Below are 26648 nucleotides of genomic sequence, written 5' to 3' on the forward strand. Positions count from 1 at the left end.
TTAGCATTTTCAAATTACTTGCCAGTACTTTAATAATTTGGAGATTTTGCACAAAATTCCGGATTCCCAGCCTCTCTTGAAAGATCGAAAGATGCAACACAGGGCCCGCACACCTGCCCCTGGAGCTTGCCAGAGCCCGACCACACCATTGCCCCCCACTTCCCGGGCTGGGTCCCATTCAGTGCACCTCTTGCATTGTTATTTTTTTGTCCTATGGGGAATAGGAAAGAAACTTCTACCTTTTCTTTCTTTTTGGTGAGGGACGAGGCAGGGAGCAATGGAAGGAATATCAAGCAAACCAGATGATTCAAGAAAAAGTGGAAGAAGGCCTATTTCCTTATGGGAAGGAAGATGGCTTTCTGCGTTCAGTAGGCAGAGAATGCCTATGTTGAGAGAACGGACTTTGGGACAAACAGCACAAGAAGCCCACATGGAATGAAGCACGACAAGCACGTAATAATTTGTGTTTGGGAACAAAATAAGTGATTCTTCTGTGAAATGTAATTACAAGTTAAATGAAAGGCCACTTTCCTGTATCAGATCCACTTGGTTCATCGTTACCTACGTGACCCTGCAGGTGTTTGAGGTTGTACCCTGGTTTAGAAACAGGCCCGGACACAGGCCCAGGTCACCTCCCCACCCCACCGCCTACTCGGGTGCCTGACGGGGTAAACAGCAGGGCCCCAGGCCAGCAGCGATACTCCACCCCCCCCCACCCCACCCCCACCCCCGCTCTGAATACTCTGCAAAGATAAGAGAGGCAGCTGTAAAAATTCTGCTCAGGTCTCCAACTCCAAGCTCCTTCCTCCTACACAGCCTCTCTCTCCCTCCCCAGACCCATAATTTGGCAAAATTTCCACATTAAGAACTTCGACCTTCCTTTGCTAACAGGATTCTATCCATTTTACAAGGTCACAGGCCTTGAGTTACAGCTGCAAACACTCAGGCCAGAAAGCCCAACCCCAGCTCGACCCCAGGGGAGGGAACAGAGGACCTCTTCCAGAAGAGCAGCCAAAGCTCACAGACTCCTCAACTGTCTGTGCAAAGGCCTCGAGCAGATCCAGAGCCTCGGGGTGATGACCCAAGTGCCCAACTTCCCAATTGGAGGGGGAAGAAAAGGGGCCTCTGATCAACGCTGAGTGAGTCAAAGCTGCATCCCGGACGCCTCAGCCCAGATCAAGTGTTCAGTAAACATCCGCTGAATTCAGGATGTGGCCCCGGAAGGCCGGGAGGCAGGGAGGCCGGGTGGCCTCTGCAAGTGGCTCTGCTGGGCCCGGCCCCTAGTACCAGCGCCGCCCCATCGGGGGTCCGCAGGGCCTTGAGGGACCGTGCTTGGTTGACCGGAGCAGGGGAGCTGGGGGGTGGGCGGGGCAGGCGCCAGGGCGGCCTCCCCACTTTGCAGAAGGAAAACCTGAACTCCGAGGGCTCATGACTTCCGCCAGGTCAGGGGAGAGCGTTTGGGCCTCATCGTGACCGTGCTTATGGGGGCCGCCGTAACCCGTACACACGCAGAGTGGAGCGACCCTAAATATTAGGGTATGAGGCCGCGGACCCGGCAGGGGGACAATGCCCTGTGTCCCAGGCAGATGTGCTGTAGCAAAAACAATGTCAAATAATTGAGGAACGCAACTCAGGAAAGAAGAATCAAGATTTTAAAAATGTTTTTATATAGAAATAGTTTACAAAGATTTTACAACAGGAATCAGTACATCATCCGACAGGGAAAAGGTTAGCCCTGGCGGCCGGAGGGGGCCTCCTGGAAAGTGCACGCGGGTGGCCCAGGGCCCGCAGGTCACGAGGGCTCGAGGACCCTAAAGCAGTTCTGTAAGCAGTCTTCTAGAACTCCATGAAACGTGTTTCTCTCCCTCCATTCTCCTCATAGGCATTCGAAAGGGACACATTTATGAACAGTCTCGGCTACAACTGGGTAAAAATGACTCCTTGGTACAAAACAGTGAAAGTAAAGACGCTCTGCCCAAGCATGTGTTAAAGTAAATCAAATGATTTTAAAACAAAAGCTTCCCAAGCGTGAGCCTGCTTTCTACATTTCATCTGCTGGTGGAAAGCTCCATCCGTCAGGTGGCGGGACGGCTGTCCTGAGCGACACGGTGCCAGCCCCGGGAGCGTGCCCTTGCGCGTGACCTGGCCAGGCCCTGAGCCCGGGTTAGGGCCCCATGACGGCCGGGTTAGGGCCCCACGGGCTAGGGCGCACGGCACAGCGGCCCCGCAGGGTAACAAGGGCCCAGGGGCGCAGTGAGGCCGTGGGCCGCACTCCCACATGCACGCGAACCGCCACAATCAGCAGGATCACAGAGAATAATACTGCTCATCAAACTCCCATCTTCACACTTGAAGCAGAACGTGTTTTCTATAATGTGACTAAGATGCTAAAAGAAAGTGCATTAGCTAGACGTGGATACAAATGAGTCGGGGGGGGGACCTCTGAACTCTTGCACAGATAACAAATATCTGCCAAAGAACGACTTCAATCACATGACTAACCGCTCTTCCTGTAAAGTTTGGTCTGCTCACGAGAAATAGGAAAAATCAGTGTTACCATTTTATTCTCTACGCTTAAACTGAGTTTTTCTTTTCCTATTTTTTTCCATCCTTAAATGTAAGGAAAATTAACCAGCTCATTGCCTCTGACCTAAGCCTCTGAACTAGCTTTTAGCCCTCACAGTACGACCGGGGTCAAACCAGAGAGAAACACCTAGCCATTGGGGGGGATGCTGAAGTCCAAGCTAAGCACGTGTGCTCTACAGAACCTAGTAGCAAGGGCAGCAGCAGTTAACTCGTCTCACACGACAGACGTATTCGCTTGATTTTCGTTCGTGACTTCCTCATCGTCGGCACCACAGGCAAAAAGCTTGCTGCCCAGAGTTTTCTGGGCAAATCGAAAATACATGATGTGGCCCATTGCCACAAAGGAGACTGAAATCAACACAAGCAAGCCAAAAGCTTCGGGATTCGGAGCCAGGATGACCATGATGAAATGCAGAAGATCAAGGAGATAGTTCATGGAGTTCTGAACACCATTAATAATGCCTCGTTCAGATTCAATTACATTTTCTTGCAGCAACTGTGTCACAGTTAAATCAAAGGACCAAAGACCTATAATAAAAGGTATTTGTTACAAAGACTGAATTTTAATTTATAGCTTTTACATTTCAAATGATTTACAGTTTAAAAATGGTGACACGTGCAAAATACACATTGGCCCCTTTACCTTAAAGTCACCAAGTATATATATTCATCATACCCTTGCCTTTGAGAATTATTTTTCATTAAAAAATACTAGTGTTTTAAGGAAGTGTTGAATCACTAAATTCTATACCTGGAAGGAATATTACACTGTATGTTAACTGGAATTTAAATAAAAACTTGAAAAATAAAATAGAAAATACTAGGTTACTAGTGGCCTCAAGAAATGATTTTTATAGCCACCGTACAGTAATAAGTCTAACCTACAAACTTTTAAAAAAATTCTATTTATTTATGAGAGACACAGAGAGAGGCAGAGACACAGGCAGAGGGTAGAAGCAGGCCCCATGCAGGGAGCCCGACGTGGGACTCAATCCCGGGACCCCAGGATCACCCCTGGGCCGAAGGCGGCACTAAACCACTGAGCCCCCCAGGGATCCCCTACAAACTTCTTAATTCAATTTTTCTGTGACTATTTATACTACAAAAGCAAAACTCTGAAATCAGAGACAATAAATCTTACTATAAGTAAGAGTATTTTTAAGGCTCAAAGTGAACATACTAACATATCCTTATGGTTAAAGTTTAAGGAGACTTTAAACCATTATTACATTTACTTCCTGGGTTCTAAAGCCCCTACAATAAAGCTGTCTTCCTTGAATATTAATTGTCTTTGATAAATTAATGAATTGCATTCTATCGCAAGATAAATACGGTTTCATTTCAAGAACGAATTCAGGCAGAGATAATTCACCAGTACTCTATTAATAATTACTTAAATTTTGCCTTGTAAGAAGTCTTTACACAGTGTTTCCTTCCATTTGTTTGGAAGGAAATCCATTTGTTTGGCAAAGCATACTATAAATACACAAAAGCTAGACAAACTTTTGAAGGATTTTTTTTCCAGCTACCATGTCTTTTTTTTTTTTTGAGACCAAAAACATTATCTTTTTTACTTTGTCCTCTACAAATATCCTTTAAATTATAGTCCTTTTGGTAGAGATATAGCAATATAAAGATTCTAAATTACTAAATGGCATTATGATTATTAAAGCTCGTATCTTTTGGAAAATTAAGTTATATCGGGAGTAATACTTAAGATGTTCATCTATAAAAAAATTTCAAGCCCTAATCATGTTTTAAGACAGTATATGTACATATATACACACTGCATTTTAAACTATAAAATAAAATTTTCATAATTAAAGACGGGAACATACATAAGGATAAATAATGGATTTTGCTTAAATTCACACTCAGAGAATATTTCAGGTCATTTATTTATCGTTGAGTTTTCTGAACCTACATTGCAAAGAGACACTCTAGTTCATCAACACAGAGAAAAAAGACTTACCGATTCTAGCAGCAATGACGCCTGCGAACAGCAGACTGACAGAGATTATGGGCACAGATTTGGGAGTCGTCTCTGGGAAAATACCAGCAGGGTCAGACCCGTTGGACATGTGCATTTCAGTTGTAAAGATGATTTCAGGTACTTTTGTAGGTGTCATTGTGGACAGTGGCTCTGCTTGAATGAACCTAGAACGGATATCTTCAAAAGGAGAAACAGACAAGTCCAAGGGGCTTCCAGGCATGAACACGGAGATCACGCACAAGATCAAACAGGAAAGCTGTGCAAATCCTGAGATCAGACCAGTCCGAACCAGGCCGCATTTTCTCCGGAGCCAAGTAAAAGCCACGGTTCCCATTATTCCAGTTATGGCTGATGCTCCCATCAAAATACTGAGGATGGACCCACTCAGCCCCTGAGTGTAGGCGTACCCTGTGGTGATACAGTCAAAGCCCAGGACAGTCATATAGAGGAAAGCAAGACCCATGCCGGCCAGAAACACTGACTGGTTGTAATAGGAGACCCAGCCATCTCGGAAGGTGCGGAAGGGCTCGGCCATCTGGGAGGCGCAGCTTGGCTCTTGCTCATGTTCAAGCTCATGGACATTAGGGTCTTTCTCACCCATTAGATGAGTTCCCTCCAAGGGTTTTGGCTCAGTTTCTGTTAATAAAAGACATCATTATATGTATCAATATAGTATGTATTTGCTTTGACTAATCTAAGAATTTTAGCCATGGAACAATCTCCGAGTAGCATTTATATTAAATAAACAACATACTACTGATACCCGTCTCTCTCATGTGGTCTGTCTCCCTTTCCCCACCACCCCCGTTAGAAATTATACTCCCGCCTTAAAAAAAAAAAAAAAAAGAATTATACACCCACCAAAGTCAGTAACAGGAAAACCCGCCAAATAAAAATATAATAATTGGAAAAACACAGCATCTTCTTTTCTGGGGCCCTGTTAAGATTCCATTTACCCAGAAGCCCAACTTCCTCTCTTCTTGGGAAATGCCCACCTGCATGCCCGCACTCCCTTCTACTGTTCTACAAATAGCCATGTAACTCCTCTCTTCACAGACTCTTAGGAATTTTCTTATTCTTTTTCCCCATTGTTCTTTCCATTCCTATGGCTCAATTTTTCCCAGCCATCCCTCAATTAATTTCCCCTCCATGTCTACTACTCACATTAAGGAAAAGGACCAGCAGTTCCACTTCAACCCCCTGAGATTCAAACCAGAATTGTCCTCAGGCCATCCAACCCCAGGGTTGTGACTCATCTACCAAAGCGATATATCTAACCTCATGCATGCCTTCAGCAGTAATAAACCTGACATAAATTCGACATAGTTTTGGTCTTCACCAACGCCTAAGGTCTAAACATCAGAATAAAAGGAATTGATCATTGTGTTGAGATTACCTTTATGTAAATTCAGCTGTTTCAATTCAGCTTCCTCTACTTTAAGAGCAGCTTTCACAGCTAGAGCAGGTGTTTTCTGGTAAACCTTCCAGAGCAGAAAGTACTCCACACACATGGACACCAAATTCCACCCCGAAATGAAACCACAGCCAATGACTGCAGAGCCAAATGTCATAATCTGGCCAACAGCCATGGGGGCCAAGATGTTGGTTAACTGGTCAATTCTTCGTATTGTAGCATTCATATCTACAGAGGGAGGTAAAAGAGGTAGAAAAGTGTGCAAAACTATCAAAGAGAGACTGCCAACTTACATAATACAAACTCATAATCCAAGAGCTTAGATTCCTAAAATGCAAATTTCCATAAACATTCCATACCATTTTGTTTGGAAATAATTTATTGTTTGGAACAAGTCACATTAAATTTGCTTCAAAAATCATGATTCCCTTGAGGTTGCATAAATCAGTCTAACATCAGCTTTTTTTTTTTTTTTAGAAAACATCAGCTTTTTAAATGAAGTGACTCTACATTCATTTTTCAACATTTATTAAATGCCTATTATGAGTTAGGCACCGAATCTGTCACTATAAAGAAAATTAATATCCTGCCCTGTCCTCATGGAATTTACCTTCACATGGGGAAAAAAGAGTTAATCAACAAACATATATACAGATATATACACACACAGCATGTTGGATGTTAATTCAACATTAGGGTGAACAATAAAGCACAAAAGGGCATAGACAGTGCTCAGGGGAAAAGAGAAATGTCAATTTTAAATATGGCAGGGTCAGGAAAGGGCTCACTGAAGAAAAGAGCATCACAGCAGAGACATGAAGCAGTAGGAGGAAAAAGAACCTGTCATGTGGATATTGGTGAAATGAGGATTCCAGACCAAGGGGGGTGCAAAAGTCCTGGGGCAGGAGGAGCTCCCTAGAGTGTAAGAGAACAACACGGAGGCTGGCAGGGCTGAAGCAGAGTGAGGAAGAGATGAGATCAGAGAGGGAGGGCGGACTGGCCCAGTCACGCAGGGTCTCGTGAACATTCTATGGATGTCAACTTGGACAATGATGAGTCAGCAAGCCTTTGGAAGCTAATGAACAGCGAGGTGGCGCGGTCTGACACACTGTTAATGGTTCATTTTGGCTTCTGAGGTGTAGCATGAGGGTGAGGGATGTGCAGACGAGCAGAGGCAAGACGACAGGTAGAAAATGATGTGGCATGAACCAGGACAGTAATAATGGAGATGGAGAAATAGATGCTGGATACACTTCAAAGGTAAAATCAGGAAGTCGTGCAAAGTGATTAGATATTGGGTGTGAGAGAAAGGGAAAAATTAGGGAGGACTGTAAAGTTTGTTGCTTTTTTCCTGAGCAACAGAAGGATAGAGTCGCCACTTCCTGGGAAAGGAAAGACTTCAAAAGGATCTGGTCTGGGGCAAAAGAGTAAGTACTTAGTTTAGAGATGCTGATTTTCATAGGCCTACTGACCGTCAAGAGGCCACATCAACTGGGCAGTTAAATACGTCTGGACTTGAGGAAAAGAAGTAGGTGCCAGGTTTGGTAGTCATCAGCTGGTCGAGTTTAGTTTTTGGGTGTTTTTTTTTTTTTAAGATTTTATGTGTTTATTTATTTGAGAGAGAGAGCATGTGTGAGTGAGGGGAGGAGCAGAGGGAGAGGGACAAGCAGACTCCACGCTGAACACGGAGCCGGACTCAGGGCTTGATCTCATGACCCTGAGATCATGACCTGAACAGAAACCAGGAGTCAGATGCTTCACTGACTGAGCCACCCAGGCACCCCAGCTGGTTGAGTTTTAAAGCAGTGAAACTGGATGAGGTCAACCAAGGGACTGAGTGTAGAGCCAGAAGGGACAAGATCTGAGGATCCAGTTTTAGGCATGTCAATGCCTAGAGGTCAGGGAAAATGAGGAGGAGCTAGTAAAAGAGGAGAAAAACCAGGAGACTGTGGTATTCTAGAAGCCCTGGGGCAACTGATTCCAAGAGGAGGGGGTATTCAACTGGCAAGGGCCGCTTGGTCAAGTTGATAGGTCAAGGAAGATGAGCCCTGACAAGAAGCTCCAGATTGGTCACGTGGAAGGTTGGGGAACCTCAAAAAAGAGTAGTTCTGCTAGGGCAGTAGGGCAAATGCCTGACTGAGGTTGGTTTAAGAGGCTGGTGTCAGCTCCAGGAGATAGAGATGCCACTTATATGCTATTTTAAGTGAGTGGCATCCCCTGGATTCACAACGTGCACGTTGCCTCCTGGCGTCATAGAAAGTAAAGCCCTGACCGTGGAGGGGAGTTGAGAAGAGTGAGCCTAGACATTTTTTTTCTTAAGTTTTGCTGAAAAGGAGAACAGAGAAGCGGGGGGCGGAGGTGTAGAGAGAGGTGAAAATGTTGAAGAGCAAAACTACTGCACTTCTACATGCAGCGGAGAATGACAAGAAGGGATGGAGCCTGAGCCTGGTGCACAAGCAGACAAGTTCCTGGAGAGGAGCCAGGGATGCGAGCAGGGCGCAGACCACCCAAACGGCTTCGGCTTCGGGCAGGTGTGACGGTGGGGGCACACGGGACTCCTCATTCCTCCTATTTTCTCAGTAAAACAAAAAGCAAGGTCATCACTGGAAGCGAGGCTGGGAGAGGAGATGTGGATGAACTGTGCAAGGAGAAAGGAGGTGAGACCTCGTCCTCCTGCAGACAGTAGGACGATCACCTGGCAGTATGAAGGGCCAACCTGAGCCCCACATCACCAATGCTAAGTGAGGGGAGTGAGCAAAAATGATTTCAGCAGGCTCTCACGAAAGAAAAGTGGCAGGACGAACAGAGACCAAGTGCATGAGGCCAGATGCTGGTGGTGGTCCCGTGCGGCCGGAAGGCCCAGCCTGGCACTGCAGCTGGGTGGGGAAGGGAGAGCAGAGGGGTGACAGGCAGGGACAAGGGAGCACCAGCAACGATCTGTGGGTGCCGGCCAGGTGGCAGGTGGCGGGGCTGATGGGGGCAGGAGGAGTGAGCTGGGAAGGCAGCGGGTGGCCTGGAGAGACGGGTGCCCACGGGAGCACACAACGGGGTCAGGGTGAAGGACAAGACCAAGGTGCCTTCTTGTTGCCCCTCGGAGTAGAGGGGAGGACTGAGCAGTCCCAGTCCCGCCGGCACCTGGGGGAGGTGGTACGGGACATATGGTCCCCCCACAGGCCACTGCCAGCTCCTCCTCTTGGTGCTCACGGCCCCAGCAGCCTCCAGCCAGTTACAGTGGGTGGCACCAGTGGGACAGTGACACGCTGCACCCCTGCCAGGTGGCACCCACCCACCGCAAGCCACCAGGGCCTACTGCCCCCCGGCTTCCTGCCCCCCTGGCCTCCTGCCCCCAGCCTCCAGGCCCTGGCCTCCAGCCCCCCGGCCCCAGCCCCCGGCCCCAGCCCCCAGCCTCCAGTCCCCGGCTTCCAGTACCCCGGCCTCAGCCCCCCAGCCTCCAGTCCCTGGCCTCCAGCCCCCCGACCTCCTGCCCCCCCGGCCTCCAACCCCCCGGACACACACACACGTTGTGGCAGCTGCTAGGTCAGCACTGCCGAAAGGACTTGCTGTTCTGTCACTGCCCGGGTGCTGGGCGACCCGAAGCTCTGGGCTGGGAGGCGGCGACGCCCGGGTACAGGGGGGCAGCCTGGGCAGCTCGATGGTCGTGCGACGGCTTGTGACAAAGGCCGAGCCATCCTACCCCGAAGAGGGAGGCAAGCATGTCCTCTGCACACGTGAACACATCCTCATGACAAGCTTCTCATTGTTGCAATGCAAACACATGCGTGTGCTCACGGCTCTGGTGCAACTGTTCTCAGTACAGTCGCGGCGCAGGACTCACATTAAACAGCTACTTGCTACTATTTTATCTTTAAAAAAATCTTATCTGGCAGAGAGCGAGCGGGAGCAGGGGCAGGCAGGGGGGAAGCGGCCCCGCGCAGCAGGGCCCTGGCCTGGCTCCCTCCCAGGACCCAAGGCTGCTGCGCCCTGAGCCCGCCGGGCCCCGCCACCTGCGACTGCGGAGGGTCCCTCGACCTCATCAGCTGCTGACCCGCTGGGCAAGGGGTGCCGAGCGCATCCGTCTGCCTTAAATACGGGGTGATTTTTAGTGCAGAGAGTTCCAATGACAAACGCAGCTCGCATACGCGACCGCGCCAACTGGCAGATGTTAGGACGGAGGGCCCAGAACCTCAGAAGCCAGGACCAACCACGGCTGACCAAGAAACAGGGAGGGAAATAAAACAGAGTCACAAGTCTGGGAAAAGGAAGGAGCTTCAAACGGGTTTGACAGGCTACGGGTCATGGCCCAAGACAACGTCTCGATAGAACACTAAAGCAAGGACCCAGGCAAATCAGTTAACAGATTAATTAACAGTATTTATGTAGGAAAACAATTCCTTTTCTGGAACCATCCAAACTAGATGTTAACAGCTGATAGTCTGGCCTGATGCCACCGAAATTCTAAAATTTTTTCACATTCCAGGGAAACGGTCTCCTGCTCTTTTTTTTTTCTTTTTTTAAACCCTCGGTGATACAACTTCCAATTTTAAGACCTACTCTGAAATCAAGAAACACTGGGGCAAGAGAATGGGAGCGCCGCGTATCCAGCCCACAACCTCTCCTGCTTGTGCACACCGCCCTTGCCCACTGCGGACGCGAGCACACGAGGCCACACACACGCAGCAGCCCTGCCTCGTCCCCTGCATGGGTTCCTAAGAGTTTTCACTGGTGACTCAAAACTCAGCCTGCAAAACGCCCACGACATCCACGATCCTGGCTGCAGCAGGTGCCTCTGTGTCCAGAGACTCATGCCCACAGGTACTTGGGGTGGCAGGTGGAATCCCTGCACCCGTCCTTTCTTTCTCTATCTTTCCTCTCTCCGCCTCCCATCCATCCTTCAACTTTCTTTGCCTTACAGCAGAAGCAGCACCAAAAATCCATGGTTAGATCCTTGCTGACCTTCTGACGTAGAAAAGTTTCTATCCTACTTCGAAGCACAGCCCTTAATTAATTTTTTTTAACAGATGTGGATGTTTAACCTTGAGGAAAGATGACGCGGAGGTTTTCCTTCACTAGGCTGTTCGCTTGCACTGCTGGCTGGAAGCAAAAAGGCACCAAGGACTAACAGCTCATAACGGGCCAAAGTCTGACGGGCAGCTCACTTCCTTTCTCAAACTTGAGAAACTCAAGGTGGTTAGCAAATGGACTGGTTGGCCTAGTCTCTCCCACTCTGCAATTATTCCTGGTAATAAGGGGCAGCAGAGAAAGGCCCCATTTTTGTTTTTGTTCTGGGACATCAAAAGGCCCACGAAGTTACATGGAATCTTTGGTGTTTTTTGTTTTTTGTTTTTATGTAGATATTTAGAATAAATTAAGGATTCTGGGTAACTTTCACTTTCCTCAGGACTTCCCTCCCCTCCAGACTTCAGAGTCAAAATGAGTTAAGAAATTCAGATTAATAAAAAAATAAAAATTAAAAATTAAAAAAAATTAAAAAAAGAAATTCAGATTAAGAGAAAAGAAAACCACTTTAAAAGCCAACTCCCACCCCCCAAATATATTCTAGCAGATATGTACGTGATCTACTTCCAAAACATATCTTTTAATACCCTTTGAATTTTAAACCATGGACATGTATTACATACTTAAAATAGTATGTTAAAGAGAGAAAGGAAATAACAGGGAAAAAACAAACAAAATAGGACAAAGCCTTATCTTACAGTTTACTGTGACAAACGGACATGAAATTATTTCCTATCAGTAAGTGATTACAGGAAGGGGAAAAAAATCAGTGAGAATCACTGCTTCACCTGCAAAAAGCATGTCCTGGAGCAGCCCTCACCCGTGCTAACTCCTCCTACTCAAACGCCTTCCTCCGAGTCACTGTGGTTTCGCCCAGATCGTGACTCTGCCGCAACAAGGTGGTGACTTAAGCAAATTTCTCTTTCTCCCTCTGCACCTTCCAAAGATTTCATTTCCTTTCTGTCACCACTTTCTTTCCTTTTTCAGCCACGTGGCCCCAAGTCGCTTGCTCTCCCAGCGCCTACTCCCACCCTCTGTCCTGGGATGAGCCGTTTAAATCGTCGGCAACGGCTTCCTCGTCGGGCAGGACGGCTGGGCAACAGGCCTGTGATAGCCCTTAGCTCAACGGGCCGCTTCGGCCGAGCTGATCAGGGGACAGTGTGCCCTCGTCCTTCAGCCTGTGTCCTTACCAGTCCCTGTGCGTCTGTGTCAGGGGGCAGAGGGAGGGTGGAGGGCAGGAGTTCTTCTGAGCCCAGTGGTATCGATGCAGTAGGACATGTTGCCGTGTAAGCTTTCTTCTGTCTTTCTCTGGCCGCTTGTATATGTTTCCGCTGGGCAACTAGATTTTTTTTCTTTTTTTTTTTTTTTTTTTGTATTATTTTTATTGGAGTTTTTTTATTTTATTATTTTATTATTTTATTTTTATTGGAGTTATTTGCCAACATATAGTATAACACCCAGTGCTCATCCCGTCAAGTGCCCCTCAGGGGCAACTAAGACTGTAAACTTCTTTTTTATTTATTCATGAGAGACGCACACAGAGAGAGAAGCAGAGACCCAGGCAGAGGGAGAAGCAGGCTCCACGCAGGGAGCCCGACGCAGGACTCATTCCCGGGACCTGGGGTCATGCCCTGAGCCAAAGGCAGAAGCTAAACTGCTCAGCCACCCGGGCTGCCCAGATTGTAAGCTTCTTAAAAATCATATTCTGGCCTTAATTTCTTTCATATTTGTAACAGCAATTATGTTACATTGTATGTAATGTAATAAAAGTTCTAGATTGTAACTTTAAAGTTGCAGGAATTAACTACTAGAGTCTCTTTTAGGACTAATGTGCTTCCACTCGCTTGGGAGAAAAATAAAATTCATGGTATGACTCATATAATCCCATGCCAGATTTTCACTGTTCTAAGTCTTAAGTAAACATTTAGAGAATGTTAGCAGAATTTAAAAGAAAGAGCTCAAAAGAAATGTTTTTCCACTTGCCAGGTTTGTATAGAATAAAAGAGAAGTTTACTGTCCTATAAATAACTTTATAACAGTGAGATAAATCATCGCACTGAGACAATGTGATGATAAGACAAAGACGATGTTTTCAACCTATTGTTCTTCAACAGTCCCAGAACAGGTGCAGGACTGGCTCAGCTGGTTACGGGGCTGACTCTTGATTTTGGTTCAGGTCATGATCTCAGGGTCCTGGGACAGAGCCCCACGTCAGGCTCCACACTTGGAGTGGGGTTAGCTTGAGATTCCCTGTCCCGCTCCTTCTGCTCTTTCCCTCCTCCATCTAATTAATTAATTATTTATTTTTTAAAAAACACCCAGAAGAAAAAGCTCAAGCCTCATTTACTACCTCTGACTTAAAGTGAATCCTAATAACCCATTTAGTTAAAAGGCAACACCCGATTACCTGCTAATTTGCTCCTGTCTCCTCCAGCAACAACAACAATCCAGTCTCTCTGGATCGTGATGGCAGTGGCAGTACTGGCCAAATTTGCAACATCGGCAATAGTGATGATCAGGATATAACAGAAAGTCTGAGGGATTACAGGAAAAAAGTGGAGTTGAAGTGTCAGTTTCACCACACGTACCTACTTCACTGCACGTACAATGTACTTTAAAATGGTCTTTGATGGCATAATAATAAAATTTTTAACTTCATAAAGCCACAAGAAATAATTTTACTTTGTAGACATGAGACGTTAAGTACCAAAGGTCAAGTTAAAGGACGTAATATTTTCCTAATCTGTATCATCTGTAATACACATCATACAAAAATTATAAAAGCCATACGCACTTTCATGTGACACAGTTATCATAGTAAGTGTTAACATGGGATGGGGGTAGTTTGTAATTTCTTCTCAAAATGGAAAAAATGCTGAAGGGGAAGTGAGAAGGTATTTAAGTCAGAGTTCTGATATTTCCTAGCAACATGGCAATAGGTAATAAACTAACATCACTTTGTCTTAGTTTTTTCATCAACAAAATAAAGGGAATACGCTAGAAGATTTTAATGTCCGATCTGCCCTTGAAGGTCTCAGTATCAGTCTAAATATATAAGGAGATTCAACAGCAACATTAAATCCATTATTTTCCACTCTGTCCTCAAAAATCTTTCTCTTTTTTTTTTTATCAAGCTATCATGAGACCACGGTGTAAGAAGTTACTTAGTCCATGACCCCAAACAGAAATACCAATTATTATTGGAGGAACACAATCATGACACATTAATAAATACATGGATAACCTTTTTTTTTCATGGATAACATTTCTTATATAACGTGAACAAATTATAGGTTAATAATAATAAGCTGAAAACAACTGAATTGTTTAATAAACTCTTAGAAGTGCCATTAAAAACAAATAAGAAGAACCCAAAAGGACAAAGGTAAAGTTCAAACAATACTTAACGAGTGCCTACCATGGGTAAAAGAACTGAAAGAAAACATAATAACTGTAGGGGATATTAAAGTGGATACAGAGATCAATAGTGTCTTTACAAAAAATTATTCCCTAGTCTCAAAGGGTTTCCATTTTTTTTTTTTTTTACCACTACTGGGTGTCCTACTTTCTGCCATTAGGAATTCCACTGAGAACTTACAAGGACCCATCCATGGTACATGGTCAGAAGCTCATTTTTATGTAAGAAAACCATCATCAGGATGATTCCACACAGGATGACCGAAACATTCTGTACCACCAGCGAAGTCTGAGCCACTGTACAGAGGGAGAAATAAAAGTAGTCACTAAATCAAAATACCTCAATGGGCCCATCTTTGTCCACACATTCCTGTTCTACTACTACATTAATGTCTATGCAAATTATTACAAGGGAAAAAAAAAAACATTCCTGAAGTGAATCCTGAATGAACTATTTCTAGTAGGACCCACCATATCGAACCAGACCAATAAAATTTGCAAGAAGGATGAAGTAGTTGAAGCCATTCATAATGATCACATTTTGATTTAGTTGATTCTCTTCCAAGTTTGCTGTCATAAACAACTACATTACATAGACAAGATCCGTCTCTTAGCTCTTTATTGCTTAAGTTAAAATAAGAATATGTAGGAAGTTATCGATTGGGTTAAGGAAGAGGTCGTGGGCTCCATAACCTCCTCTAGGGTGGGCTGAATCAGACAAGATCAGATGGTGTACAGAAGTAGGGATGACACACAAAGATTCGCCAAGAATAAAGAGCAGCAGTGCATCCCTCTGGGCATTCTAATGCGAAAGGCCATGTAGGAAATGCTAGGAAATTCCATGTAGACGAAGTACTGGAGTAAGGCTGGTGAGTAGACCACATAACACACCCCCGTCTTACTTGGAATCTCTTCTGTGCCATCACCAGGGGAGGTAATCTGGACAAGACACATAATGTCCCTTATGCCTGTGTCTATAAACTGAGGATGACAAGCCATTCCTGCCTTCTTTACTTTATAAGGTCATTATGGTGCTCAAATAAAATACTCATGAAAGTACTTCGGAGAATACAGAGAGTCGTGTATGTAACGTATAATTAGGGCTCTTGTCTTCAAGGGCAGCAAAGCTCGTGCTGGGTTGGAAGATCATAGAAGAGCCTGAAACAACCTGCTTTCTGAAATTAGTGTAGAATAAAATCCCAACATAGAACTCATTCTTTCATTGCACAAGATTTAAATATCAACTGCACGAGGTTTTTGGCTTTCAGGAGTCCATGGACCAGAGGAAGGAAAGATATGCGAACAGGTCATTGTAAGAGGGTCAGTGCGGTGGCAGAGGTACTGACAAAGCCTCCTGGGGGCACAGAGGAAGAAATGATGAACTCGGCCTAGAAACGGGAGAGGGTTTCATGGAAGGTGACATCTGAGTGGATTCTATGGGATGAACCGGAGACCACTATCCTACCACACACTTTCTCATCCAACTCAACATTCTTTCCCAACCTAGATTTCCAGTGTGCAACCACCATGAGTCACGAGGTCTCTGTGTATAATATTCCTCCGTTCCTATAAATAATGATGTAAACACTAGGAATGTTTTTCTCGTAGACTTCATCCTATACGTGTTTTGGTCTATCTATTGTCACGACAGACAAAGGCCATCTTGACCATTTCACTAATAGCATCGGGTCCTGGAATTTGATGATCCAAATTGCTCTCCATCCAGGGGCAGTTTTCTGCACTGTAGGAAACTGATACCTCAATCTTTCTCCAACATCTAAGACAGACGTGGCCAGGTCTTGGCATTACCAACTATAAAATTCAGGAAAATTCTGCCCTGATTTTACTATTTACATTGCCCTTACACTCTGCATAACTGAATTGTTCAATCACTCTCTCTCTTTCCTATACAAAACCGCACTAATGTGCTAGAATAAATGTCATTTCTTCCTTTTCCCTAAAAAATTTGTAATTCAGCTCTCCACGACCCAGACTCAGACACTCTCCCTTAAATATACAGTTTTTTATTTCCTCACACATGCGTCTATATGAAACACTGTAACTCAGAGGACAGATGTTAAAGCTGCCCCAGCAACATCATACCAACAGATTTCAGTGCAAATCATGGTTAGAAAAAACACCAGAGTTAGGCAAACTTTTAATGTTTAACATTCCTCCCAGAAAAGAACTATGGTGTTAATTATTAACATCTGGAATTCAAGAACTGCCAAAGAGCCAAAAAAAAAAAAAAAATCTATAAGCTTAATATCTTGGCATTCCAATTTTGTGCAGAGGCCCCAGGACCCTCCAGGCAGAAGTGCTGCCATTGAGCATCCCGTCACTCAGGAGTGGCAGGCAGATGCAATGGGTCAGTCACACTGGTTTCTCTTTAGCTCAGGCATGGGTCCCACGAATATAGAGCCTTAGTTTACCGCTACTCACCTTTAAGTCTGGCGTTCTTATCCACCCAATCACCGATGATGGCTCCAAGGACAAGAACAGATCCTGCCACCACCAGCCCATAGACTGCAGTCAGGAGGAGGCTATTTCCATACAGCTCTACCAGGAACACGGACACGGCAAAGTGCCACATCCGATCTCCCTTGAAGAAGAAAAGAGAAAATGTTTTGATGAAATCATTTTTTACTTTCTAGTCAGTTCTACTCAGGAAGTTGCTTCCTTATCAAAAAGGTACTTTCCAGCTACGCCATGAGATTTTCAAAGTCAACAACTTCGCTATGAATTGAGCATGGGTCAGGTGTTAAAACCATCCATCATGGCCCAACGGAAAATGCTCTGGCCCATTTACTAAGTAAACCCAAAAAACATGATATTAATGAAACACACGTACTGCTTATCACTCTAGAAAAAAAAAAAATGTAGTTTCCTCCACACCAAAGAAGGCTTTTGGAGACAAAATGTGTTCCCGTTCATGTCAGGTTTCTACCCGGGCCTGGAACTGACCCATCCTGACTTGAGAGGCATAAAGTAGTTTTGCTACTGAACCAGAATGAAACTACAGTATTGCCTATAAACACTCATATGCCTTGAATGTCAAGAAAAAGCCAGCTTTCCAATTTGTAAACTGAGAAGAATGAACTATATGATCTGTAGGGTTTCTTTGGCCTCTAACATTCTAAAATCCATGCCCTACACTTGACGGGATGAGCACTGGGTGTTATTCTATATGTTGGCAAATTGAACACCAATAAAAAATAAATTTATTTAAATAAATAAATAAATACATACATATAAAATCCATGCACTATTTCAAAGTCAAAAAAGAGCAGGGCTCAGAAAGATGAAATTAATATGGGCAAATTCATTTATATAAATGTCAGAAATAAACCCATAAGCAGGTTTTCATTTGAACATTTTAATACAGATGGGTTTTGAAAGGGGAAAAAAATCTAATTATTTCTTCAGACTATATAGGAAATTTTGGAATTCATTACTGCAAAATGCAAAAAAAAACTTTTAATGAATCAGGTAAATTAACGTGTAAGAAATATTTAATGGGTCTTATTCTGAGATTTTTGGCTCCAACTTTGACTTCTGAGTTAACATAAAATAGGACAACAATGTTCTATTATAACCTACCCCTGGAAATCACTACAGGAAACAAAATTTCCAGGCTAAGTTACTTATGAATTTGACTCAATGTGGAAGTACTGAGTCTTGGTTCTTTCCAAAGTCTCTTAACAACTGTTTGATAAATTTAATGGATCAGGAGCAAAGTATTATCCTGGTCTATCAAATAATGTAAAAAAATCAATAAAACCAAGGCAATAATCCTATGCATTTAAAATTTAAAATTGATGCACATATACAATAGCAATCATCTACAATAATCTTCCTGTAGACCAGTATTTCTCTGTGGGAGTGCTTTTACCCTCCAGAGATCACTTGGCAATGTCTGAAACTGTTTTGGGTTGTCACAACTCTGGGAGCAGGGAGTGGGGGTACTACTGGCATCTACAACTGCATAGGGCAGTCCCCACAACAAATAATTATTCAGCCCAAGATGGCAACAGTACCAAGATAGAGAAACCTTGACATAGGAGATTAGGAACACAATTTAGAAATGCAATTCAAAATTAACGTAACATCAGGGCCTCGGTGGATTGGGTGCATATGATCAAATAAATGTTAAATCAAACACTGGAAGCCAGTGGAAGCACCATGTGTGAAAGACTGATTCTAACTTGACGGTCTGGAATGTGGCTCTAGAACATTCTGCACTCTCAAACCTCAGCCAAGTGCATGACCCAGATTAGATACCATGAAACCAAAAAGGAGTAGATACGTAGTGAATCCCAACTGTAAATGAGAAAATATAAAATAAGTGGCAAAACCCTAGACTGATTTATTAGTCATGTCGTTCTGGTACGTTAGATTAGTTCCACGAACGTTCAAAACTTTGAGGATTAACCAGCACCGTACCCAAGTATTTCTGACACAGCTTGTGTTTGTTTTGATAAGAGAAAGCTTAAATCAAGCAGGAGTTGTTTAAGTTTCAAATACTACTGTACTAAATGATTAAAAGTGTATGACACACAATTGGTTTGCAACCAATAAAAAGACAACTTTATATTAAGGGGAAGATGTCAATAAGAATAACAAACTGTTTTCTTGATCTTTAACAAGAGAAGCAAATCCAGGCTGAATTAGAATACAATGGCATAAGGAGAGCAAGTGGCTCCCTTAGGAATAAAGAGTAAGTAAAGTACCTCCCCTACTTTAATCTCCATTCCTCTGAAGAGCTCCCAAGGAAAAGACAAAAAACACACACATGCCCTAAACTACAAGTTGCCTCCACGAGCGAATTTCCTCTCTTAACGTAAAGAATAAAAAATATTACTTTCTACTGCTTCTTTCTTTGTTTTTTAACTATCTTATACCCACAAGATTTTTAGATTCTTCCACAGCAGGCCATCAAAACAAGTGCTACTAAATGAAAATGTTCTTTCTGGTTTATCTTTATATGACACAACACCTCCTTGATGGAGAGGCATCAAATTGCTCTAGTTACCTCAATTCCTAAAGGGTCTGGGCTCTAAGTGGCAACAGAGTCCATGCTCAAGAAGCCCAAGAATCAGGCAAAGTCCAAGTAAATGTTGACCAAGTGCAGTTTCGAGCCCACCCATTCCTTCCTTACATCCATTTCCTGCCCTCCTATGTGCGCTCCCTGTACTTTGATGATTTGTTTACATGCCCGTGTACCCCAGTGGACTGAGGGCTGGGGGCCAACTGAGTATCTGTGAATGAAGGATCCCAGTGCTTAGGCCCGCACTGCTTAGCGAGAGGCCCTATGTACCCAGCACTACTGCAGGCGTGACAAACCCAGCGGGACATAAAATCAAGGTCCATACTTTCATGTAGCTTGTACCCAGGGGGCCGAGACCAAGGGCAAGCCTAGAGCAGTGCAGGTGGCATAACTGCTACGAGGAAATATGACGTAGCGTGCACGGAAGGTGGCATTGAGCGTGACGTAGAGACCTCTCTGAGCAGAGGCCTGAAAGGAATAAGGGCTGGGGCCGTGCAGACATCCAGATTATGAACACACAGCCCGTAGGATAATGATGCAAGAAATAAACTACTGGCCACCCCTCTCCGTTGCCTTCTGCTGTTGGTTAGGTTTTTGCGACCAGATACATTTTTTTTTTTTAGATACATTTTTTTAAAGCCCAAGCTATGTTATAAGGCCCTTGACAACAAGACCCAGTTCTTGCAGTACTTTGTATCCTGACAGTACGGGGAGAGATGCACTGATCTACTGGCAGACAGACACAAAGGGCATTCAGCCCCACACACATAGAACCTTCTAGGCTAACACCTCTATTTTTAGGGTATAGGAAACCATGATTTGGTAGAGTTTGCGGGGGGAATGGATAAATAGGCAGGAGGTGTATCTGTGTATACACACACATAAGCACATAGATTTTGTTCGAACAAAATCAGTGTCGAACAGGAGACAAAACTTAAAAGGCAGAATGATCTAGTTAGTGAGCATTCCTCTTTTGCAACAAGAAGTTAAACTCCACTCAACCTTATACAGTTGTAGTTGTTGGGTTTTGTTTTGTTTTGTTTTGATCCAATGTTCCACAAGAAGTCCCTATGCTCAACTTACGGTAAGGTAGGGGTAAATGTCTGTCACTTTTCTTGTGGGACTTCTAATTACTCTGACAAAAAAATCCTCCTGGAACAACCAGAGTTCCACCCTTTTGGCAAATCTGACCTCCCAACCAAATACCGAAAGGGCATATAAACATTAAACAACATAATGAGTGTTTGGGAGTGAGGCACCTCATTCTCCTAGGAGAGAGGCCCAGGTCACAAGATGACAGCTTCAGATACTGTCTCCACCACTGGCTACTGGCTTTTAAAATACTTAATACTTACTAAATTAAATGGAGGGAAAAAGAAAACTATTGGTTTAGATATAATTAGGAGTAGTTTCACTAGACTTCTCCTTAGAATCATCAGCTATTGGAAACCAAACACACTCAATTTGTTTACGTGTATTTGCAGAGTCATCCTCGTCTCAGCCTCAGGGGAGATAGGAGCTGGCCCTTCTAAAAAGCCAAAGCCATCTTTGAACTGCTATTTCTTAAAGAGCTGATAACCTAGCTTAATAATTTCCCCAGGGCATGGGTACAGATTTCCTCATACAATAGTCTGCATTCACGCCTTAAGGATGATCCCATAGAAGTTCCCAATTTAGAAAGAAAATAACATTCACAAAATTCACCCTAAAAATTCTTCCTCCTTACATGTGATTTTTTTTTAAATTAAATATCATATATGAGGCACAAAAAGAATTTACCCAGATACTGCTTTTCAGCAATAAGAACAATTGTTTAAAGATTCTAATCTTTAATTAAGCACACACCCAGCATCCTTTTGGGATTATTCTTTTTTGGGGTGTTGATGGAGGAACCTAGGCCCATGAAACACTGGCCTTCTAGGACAACAGAGGAAGTCGGAGGGAGATTATGAATATCATGGCTAATTTTCAGTGGGTGATAGTTTTTAAGATAGCCTGAGATGCCCCACACAGATCTACCAATGGGTGACATTTTTAAAGCAGAGGATTTTTATCACTCAGATATTTGCTCTTAGGTCAATTATATTTAAGTTAATCTGAGTATGCTATTTTTAGCGCAAGTCAGTCACTCTACTATTCTACTCTATTTTCGTAGTGTAATATGCTGGAGCTTATCATTTTAACAAAAGAAGAAAGTGAGAAATAGCTTAAATGTAGAAGTAGAAGATACAGGAGACATTCGTCCATTCTTAGTAGCAAATTTTACCATTTACTAAGCCTTGAAATGCAAACTACAAATTTACAGGCATTGCAAATATCCCTGTTTGTTCATTTTATCTTTGGAGGGTTGTTCATCTATATACAAAGTATGATAATTCAGTAGCACTTACTAACCCCTACGGGAAAATATCTTTGGTGAAAATAATTTCTTCATTAGAACAGGTGTACCTGGATGGTTTCTTCCTTTCGCTGCCTGGCCAACCTGGAGGATGGCTTCATGAAACTGGTCCGAACGAAAGGAAACAAGAAGTTATGCAAAAGTCTGTTGTAAGAGTCACCGTGCACAGTCACTTACCCAAGTGGACAGGGAGTGGCCAAGGTAGAGGAGGAATTTGGCGGAGGTCAGGTAGTTTGCTAGGGACCCTGCGAGACAGCGAGAGGGGCGGTGAGTTGGGTGCGCGGGCTGCCACGCTCATTTTTCTTATCAAACACGGTTATTACGACTTCGTTTGTGGGACACACACGTGCATTTGTCGCAGGCGCGGGCTCTTCCCTTAGCACCGCCGGTCACTAGGTGGGGACCCCCAGAGGGCACGAGGGCGCCCCTTGCACCCTAACTCTTCACTCTGTCCCCCCGCCCCCGCCCCCGCAGCCCCCGCCCCACTCACCGCAGCATCCTCCCTGGCGGGCCTGCTCCCCGGCCTTGGGCATGACCCCGGGCGACCCCGCAGCGCCGCGGCCGCTGGCTCCGGGCGAGCAGGGCGTGCAAGGCGTGCAAGGCAAGGCGTGCAAGGCGCGGGCCCCGCCGAGCACCGAGGACCGCGGGGCAGGGAGCGGGAGAACCGGGGCCCTCGGGGTCTCCTTTCCTAACTTAGCTAACACTGTAGCTGAAGTCGGAAAGGCAAAGCCTTATGGAGGCGCGGAGGCCGCGCTGCCGCCGCCCGCACCCGACCCCGCGCCGCCGCCGGCCGCCCGCTGCGCCCCGCGCGCTTATACGGGCCGGGGCGGGGCTCCCCGCGGACGCCCGCCCGAGCCGCCCCGCCCCGCCCGCCCCGGCCCCGCCCCGGCCCCGCCCCCCGCCCACAGCCGCCAGTGAGGAGCCGGCCAGGTCCAGGGCCGCGAGGGTGTGGAGCGGGGGCCGCGGGGGAGGGAGGGAGGGAGGGAGGCGGGGGGGGGGGGAGGGAGGCGGGGACGGGCACCGCGAGGGGAAACGGGGGCCGCGGAGGGTGTGGGGCGCGGGGGGGGGGCGTGACAGGGCGGGGGGGGGGGCGGGGGCCACGGAGGAGGAGGGAGGCGGAGGGGGCCGCGGGGGGGGAGCGGGGGGGGGCGGGGGAGGCGTGAGAGGGCGGGGGGCCTGGGGCCATGTTGAGCCGCGGGGGGCTTTGGGCTGCGGGGGGGGGGGTACGTTGGGCCGCAGGGGTGGGGCGGAGCGCGCAGGGCGGGGGCAGAGTAGGGCGGGGGGGGGGGGTCATCGGGCCGCGAGAGGGGCGGAAGCGGGGCCGCACGGGAGCGGGGAAGGGCGGGGGCGTGGAGCCGAGAGGGCTTTGGGCCGCAGAGGTCGCTGCGGGGAGGGGGTGGCGTAGAGAGTGCCGCCAGGGCCGCGGGGTCCGCTGGGCTGCGGGGGGCTTTGGGCCACGGGGGCCGTGGGGGCGCGGGGCGCGGGAGCCGAGGACGTTGGGCCGCGGGAGTGGGGCGGAGTAGGGCGGGGGGCATGGGGCCGCGAGAGGGGCGAAAGCGGGGCCGCAGGGGAGCGGGGAAGGGCGGGGGCGTGGAGCCCAGAGGGCTTTGGGCCGCAGGGGGTCGCTGCGGGGGGGGGGGGGAGAGGGGGTGCCGCCGGGGCCGCGGGGTCCGCTGGGCTGAGGGGGCCGTGGGGGGCGCGGGGGCGCGGGAGCCGAGGACGTTGGGCCACGGGGGTGGGGCGGAGTAGGGCGGGGGGCATGGGGCCGCGGGAGGGGGGGAAGCGGGGCCGCGGGGGGAGCGGGGGAGGGCGGGGGCGTGGGGCCGAGAGGGCTTTGGGCCGCAGGGGGTCGCTGCGGCGGGGGGGGGGAGAGGGGGGGCGTACGGGAGGCTGCCGGGGCCGCGGGGGGTGGGGCCGCGGGAGCAGTTCGGTGGGGGGAGCGCGGGGGGCCGCGGGGTCCGCTGGGCTGCAGGGGGCGTTGGGCCGCGGGGGGCGTGGGGCCGCGGGGGGTCGCTGCGGGGTGGGGCGGGGGGCGTTGGGCCGCGGGGACCGCGCGGAGCCGCAGGGGCGGGGTGGGGGGTGGGGGCTGCCGGGGCTGCCGGGGCCGCCTTGCACCGCCTTGCAGAGTCCTCGCCGGGCTGGGGGAGCGGAGCACGGCCTCCATAGCGCCCCCGGCGTCCGAGTGCGCTCTCCCGGCCTCCCCCTGCGGCCTCCCCCCGCGGCCCCCCCGCGGGCCCCCAGGGTCGTCGCCCCCCCTCCCCCAGCCCGGGGTTAGGGTCGGGCATCCCGCCCGCCGGGCACCTGGAGGCCGCCGCGCTCGCCCTCCCTCCAGCCCCGCTGCAGCCCCGCCCCCGCGGCCCTTCCCGCTTGTGCCCCGCCGGCTGGGACCCTCCTGGCGCAGGGACAGGGCCTCCGCGGTGGGTCCGGGGTGGGGTGGGAGGCGAGGGCCAGCAGCGCCCGCCCCCGAGCCGCCTCCGTCGCCAGGGTCGGGGGGTGGGGGTGGGGGGTGTATCTGGGCGCCGCATCGGGAGCCTCCCGGGGCCGCGGGCGGGGCGGGCGGCCTGTAGGGCGGAGATAGGGACCCGCCGCCCACCTGCTGCCCCGACGGCCTGGCCTTTCCAGCCTCCTGTGCCCTCTTCCCTCCCGCAGGGCTTTCAAGTCCGTGGTCTTCGCTCCCAGGGAAGTCCGGGGCAGGTGACCCGGGTCGCGGGGGCCCAGTCCTGGGGGGGTTGGGGGGCACGTGTGCGGCTACGGGACCGCGGCCCTACGCTGAGCTGACCTTCGCGCGGCCTCCAGGGGCCTTAAAGCACATCCAGGTGCTGCAGAAACAACTGCTTCCAGTTGACCCGGCCTGAGAAGCACTGTGGCGGCGGCAGCTAAGTCTGTGCCTCGAGGTCACGGGGAGGCTGCGTTCTGCCGCCCCAGGGGGTCCCCAGGAGCCCAAACGGGGAGAAGAAAAAGACAAAGACAAAGGAGAGGCCACAGCAAAGCGCGCAGGGGAGAGTCTGGAGAGCAACCGAGCGGATGCAGAACCCGAAGCCACTGGGCGTCGGGGCCTTGGCCGGCGAGTCCCGAGTCCTTATCAACGGAAAGCGACAAGATCCCTTAGTTGAGGCTCATGAAATGAAAAGGAATTGAAAATGAAAATGCAATAAAAGTCCTCAAAATACGTGTGCAAGATGCAAGATGCCAGGAATCTCCTGGCCGTGGCATTCGGGGTTAGAGAGTACGGCGTAAATCACAAGACCCAACTGGCTGGTCTTCCTTCTGAGCACTTATTTGGCTGAAAATTAAAAATTCTTTCAAAAATATGCATTATTTCTAGAACTCCAAAAATGCAACTTCTCTATTAATATAATCATAACTAAGAAAGCCATGCAAATTTTAAAGCACTTTACCAAAAAAAATTAAAAAAAGAAACAGGATGCTGTAAGAACCATTTTCTAGTTTTTCTAGTTCGTGTTCAAAGTTCTTAAGTTTGTGAATAGGTTAGCTTTTTATAAATTCCAGCCAGAATACAATGTACAATCCATCTAAAATTGAGAAGTATTTACGGTTGGGGAAAAAGGGGGGGTCTTATTATTTCTAAGCTGCTTTTTCACTTACCGCCGGCGTCCTGTGTGCTCCGCTGTGTCTGAGGTGCTCCCCAGGACACACAGAATAAAGAACGGTCAGCAGCGCGGGGCTCGGAGGAAACGGGGTTGTCAGCAGCTGCTACAGGAAGAGCTCGGCCCCAGGATGAGCTCCGGCCCGGGACTAGCTCGGGCCCAGGATGAGCTGGGGGCCCTGGGGCCTTGCAGCTTAATTTAGGGGCTACACACAAAGCCCCCGTGTGCTCAGACACCTTTTTTCAATGTGACAGATGTATTTCAAGAGCTGTTTGATGTTTCCACGACCTGTAACTGACTGAACCCTTGAGAACTTTAAGTTCAGACACCTGCTTTAAATTACAGACATCTAACTGAAAAATAAATACCTCTCAGGTTTTCATTTGGTTCGCATATTTTAAACAGATTTGATCTTGCAAAGTTTCTCGTGAATATTGACTTTCATCCCCCTCACACACACACGCATACACTGTTATGTACAATGTCCAGTTGGAAAATTAAATGCAAATTCAGAAGATTCCCAAAAGAAATACATTCCTAAGGCAAATCCATAGGGATAGAGAGCATGTTAGTTGTCAGGGGCTGGGGCTGGGAGGAGGGACGAGTGGATAGCGACTTCTTAGTGTGTATGGGGTTTCCTTTCGGGGTGACGAAAGTGTTCTGGGACAAGAGAACGGTGCTGGTTGCACAACACTGTGAATGTTCTAAAAGTCACTGAAATGTGTACTTTAAAATGGTTAAAATGGTGAAATGTATGTTAGGTGAAGTTTATCTCAAAACAAAACTATTGCTATATGGGAACTTTGCCGTTTTTCAGGAATAGCGTTCATTGGTACCAATGTGGGCCAAATGTCGTCTGCGGAGATCTTGGATTTGGAAAGAGAACAGAGACCTCTTGCCCGTTATGCTCCCTGGAAGCTGGCACGTGGAACTGAGTTCACTCGTTGGTTTTCTCCACGCAAGGCCAGAAAACACATACAAATGTCATTTAATAAATGTTGCAGCCACCCAACTTTGGCCCCAGGGAGCCTCTCCAGCAACCCAACCCAAGCCTTGGGTCCCTAAAGTCAGAGGACACGGCCCCAGCGCCGCTGCCCTGGTTCCTGGGCCCTTTCTAGGTCTTGCTCCCTGTGGGCTGTATAACGGGGGCCTCCCTCACTCGTGGTCAC

At 47.6% G+C, this 26648-nt stretch overlaps 1 protein-coding gene and 1 long non-coding RNA gene across 3 annotated transcripts; one reads left to right on the forward strand and one right to left on the reverse strand.

Annotated features, from left to right (window-relative positions):
* Window positions 1–1644: 1644 nt before the first annotated feature.
* Window positions 1645–22664, reverse strand: SLC40A1 (solute carrier family 40 member 1). Of its 2 annotated transcripts, XM_025441562.3 has the most exons (8): window positions 22362–22664; window positions 22049–22116; window positions 16869–17028; window positions 14608–14723; window positions 13417–13543; window positions 5976–6221; window positions 4559–5215; window positions 1645–3114 (listed from the first exon to the last, which is right to left on the reverse strand). In XM_025441562.3, exons 1-8 carry the CDS (start codon window positions 22402–22404, stop codon window positions 2801–2803), a joined length of 1731 nt encoding a protein of 576 aa, XP_025297347.1. In that variant the 5' UTR covers window positions 22405–22664; the 3' UTR covers window positions 1645–2800. The 2 variants fall into 2 exon arrangements, with proteins under 2 accessions (XP_025297347.1, XP_035566696.1); XM_035710803.2 differs by lacking the exon at window positions 22362–22664 and having other exon boundaries at window positions 21922–22063.
* Window positions 22665–22748: 84 nt separating this feature from the next.
* Window positions 22749–25861, forward strand: LOC112656329 (uncharacterized). Its single transcript, XR_003134273.3, has 2 exons — window positions 22749–22817; window positions 24668–25861. It is a non-coding gene; the product is annotated as an uncharacterized LOC112656329 (long non-coding RNA).
* The last annotated feature ends 787 nt before the right edge of the window (window positions 25862–26648 follow it).

The sequence above is a fragment of the Canis lupus genome, chromosome 37 (assembly GCF_003254725.2).
Source record: "Canis lupus dingo isolate Sandy chromosome 37, ASM325472v2, whole genome shotgun sequence".
Lineage (NCBI taxonomy): Eukaryota > Metazoa > Chordata > Mammalia > Carnivora > Canidae > Canis > Canis lupus.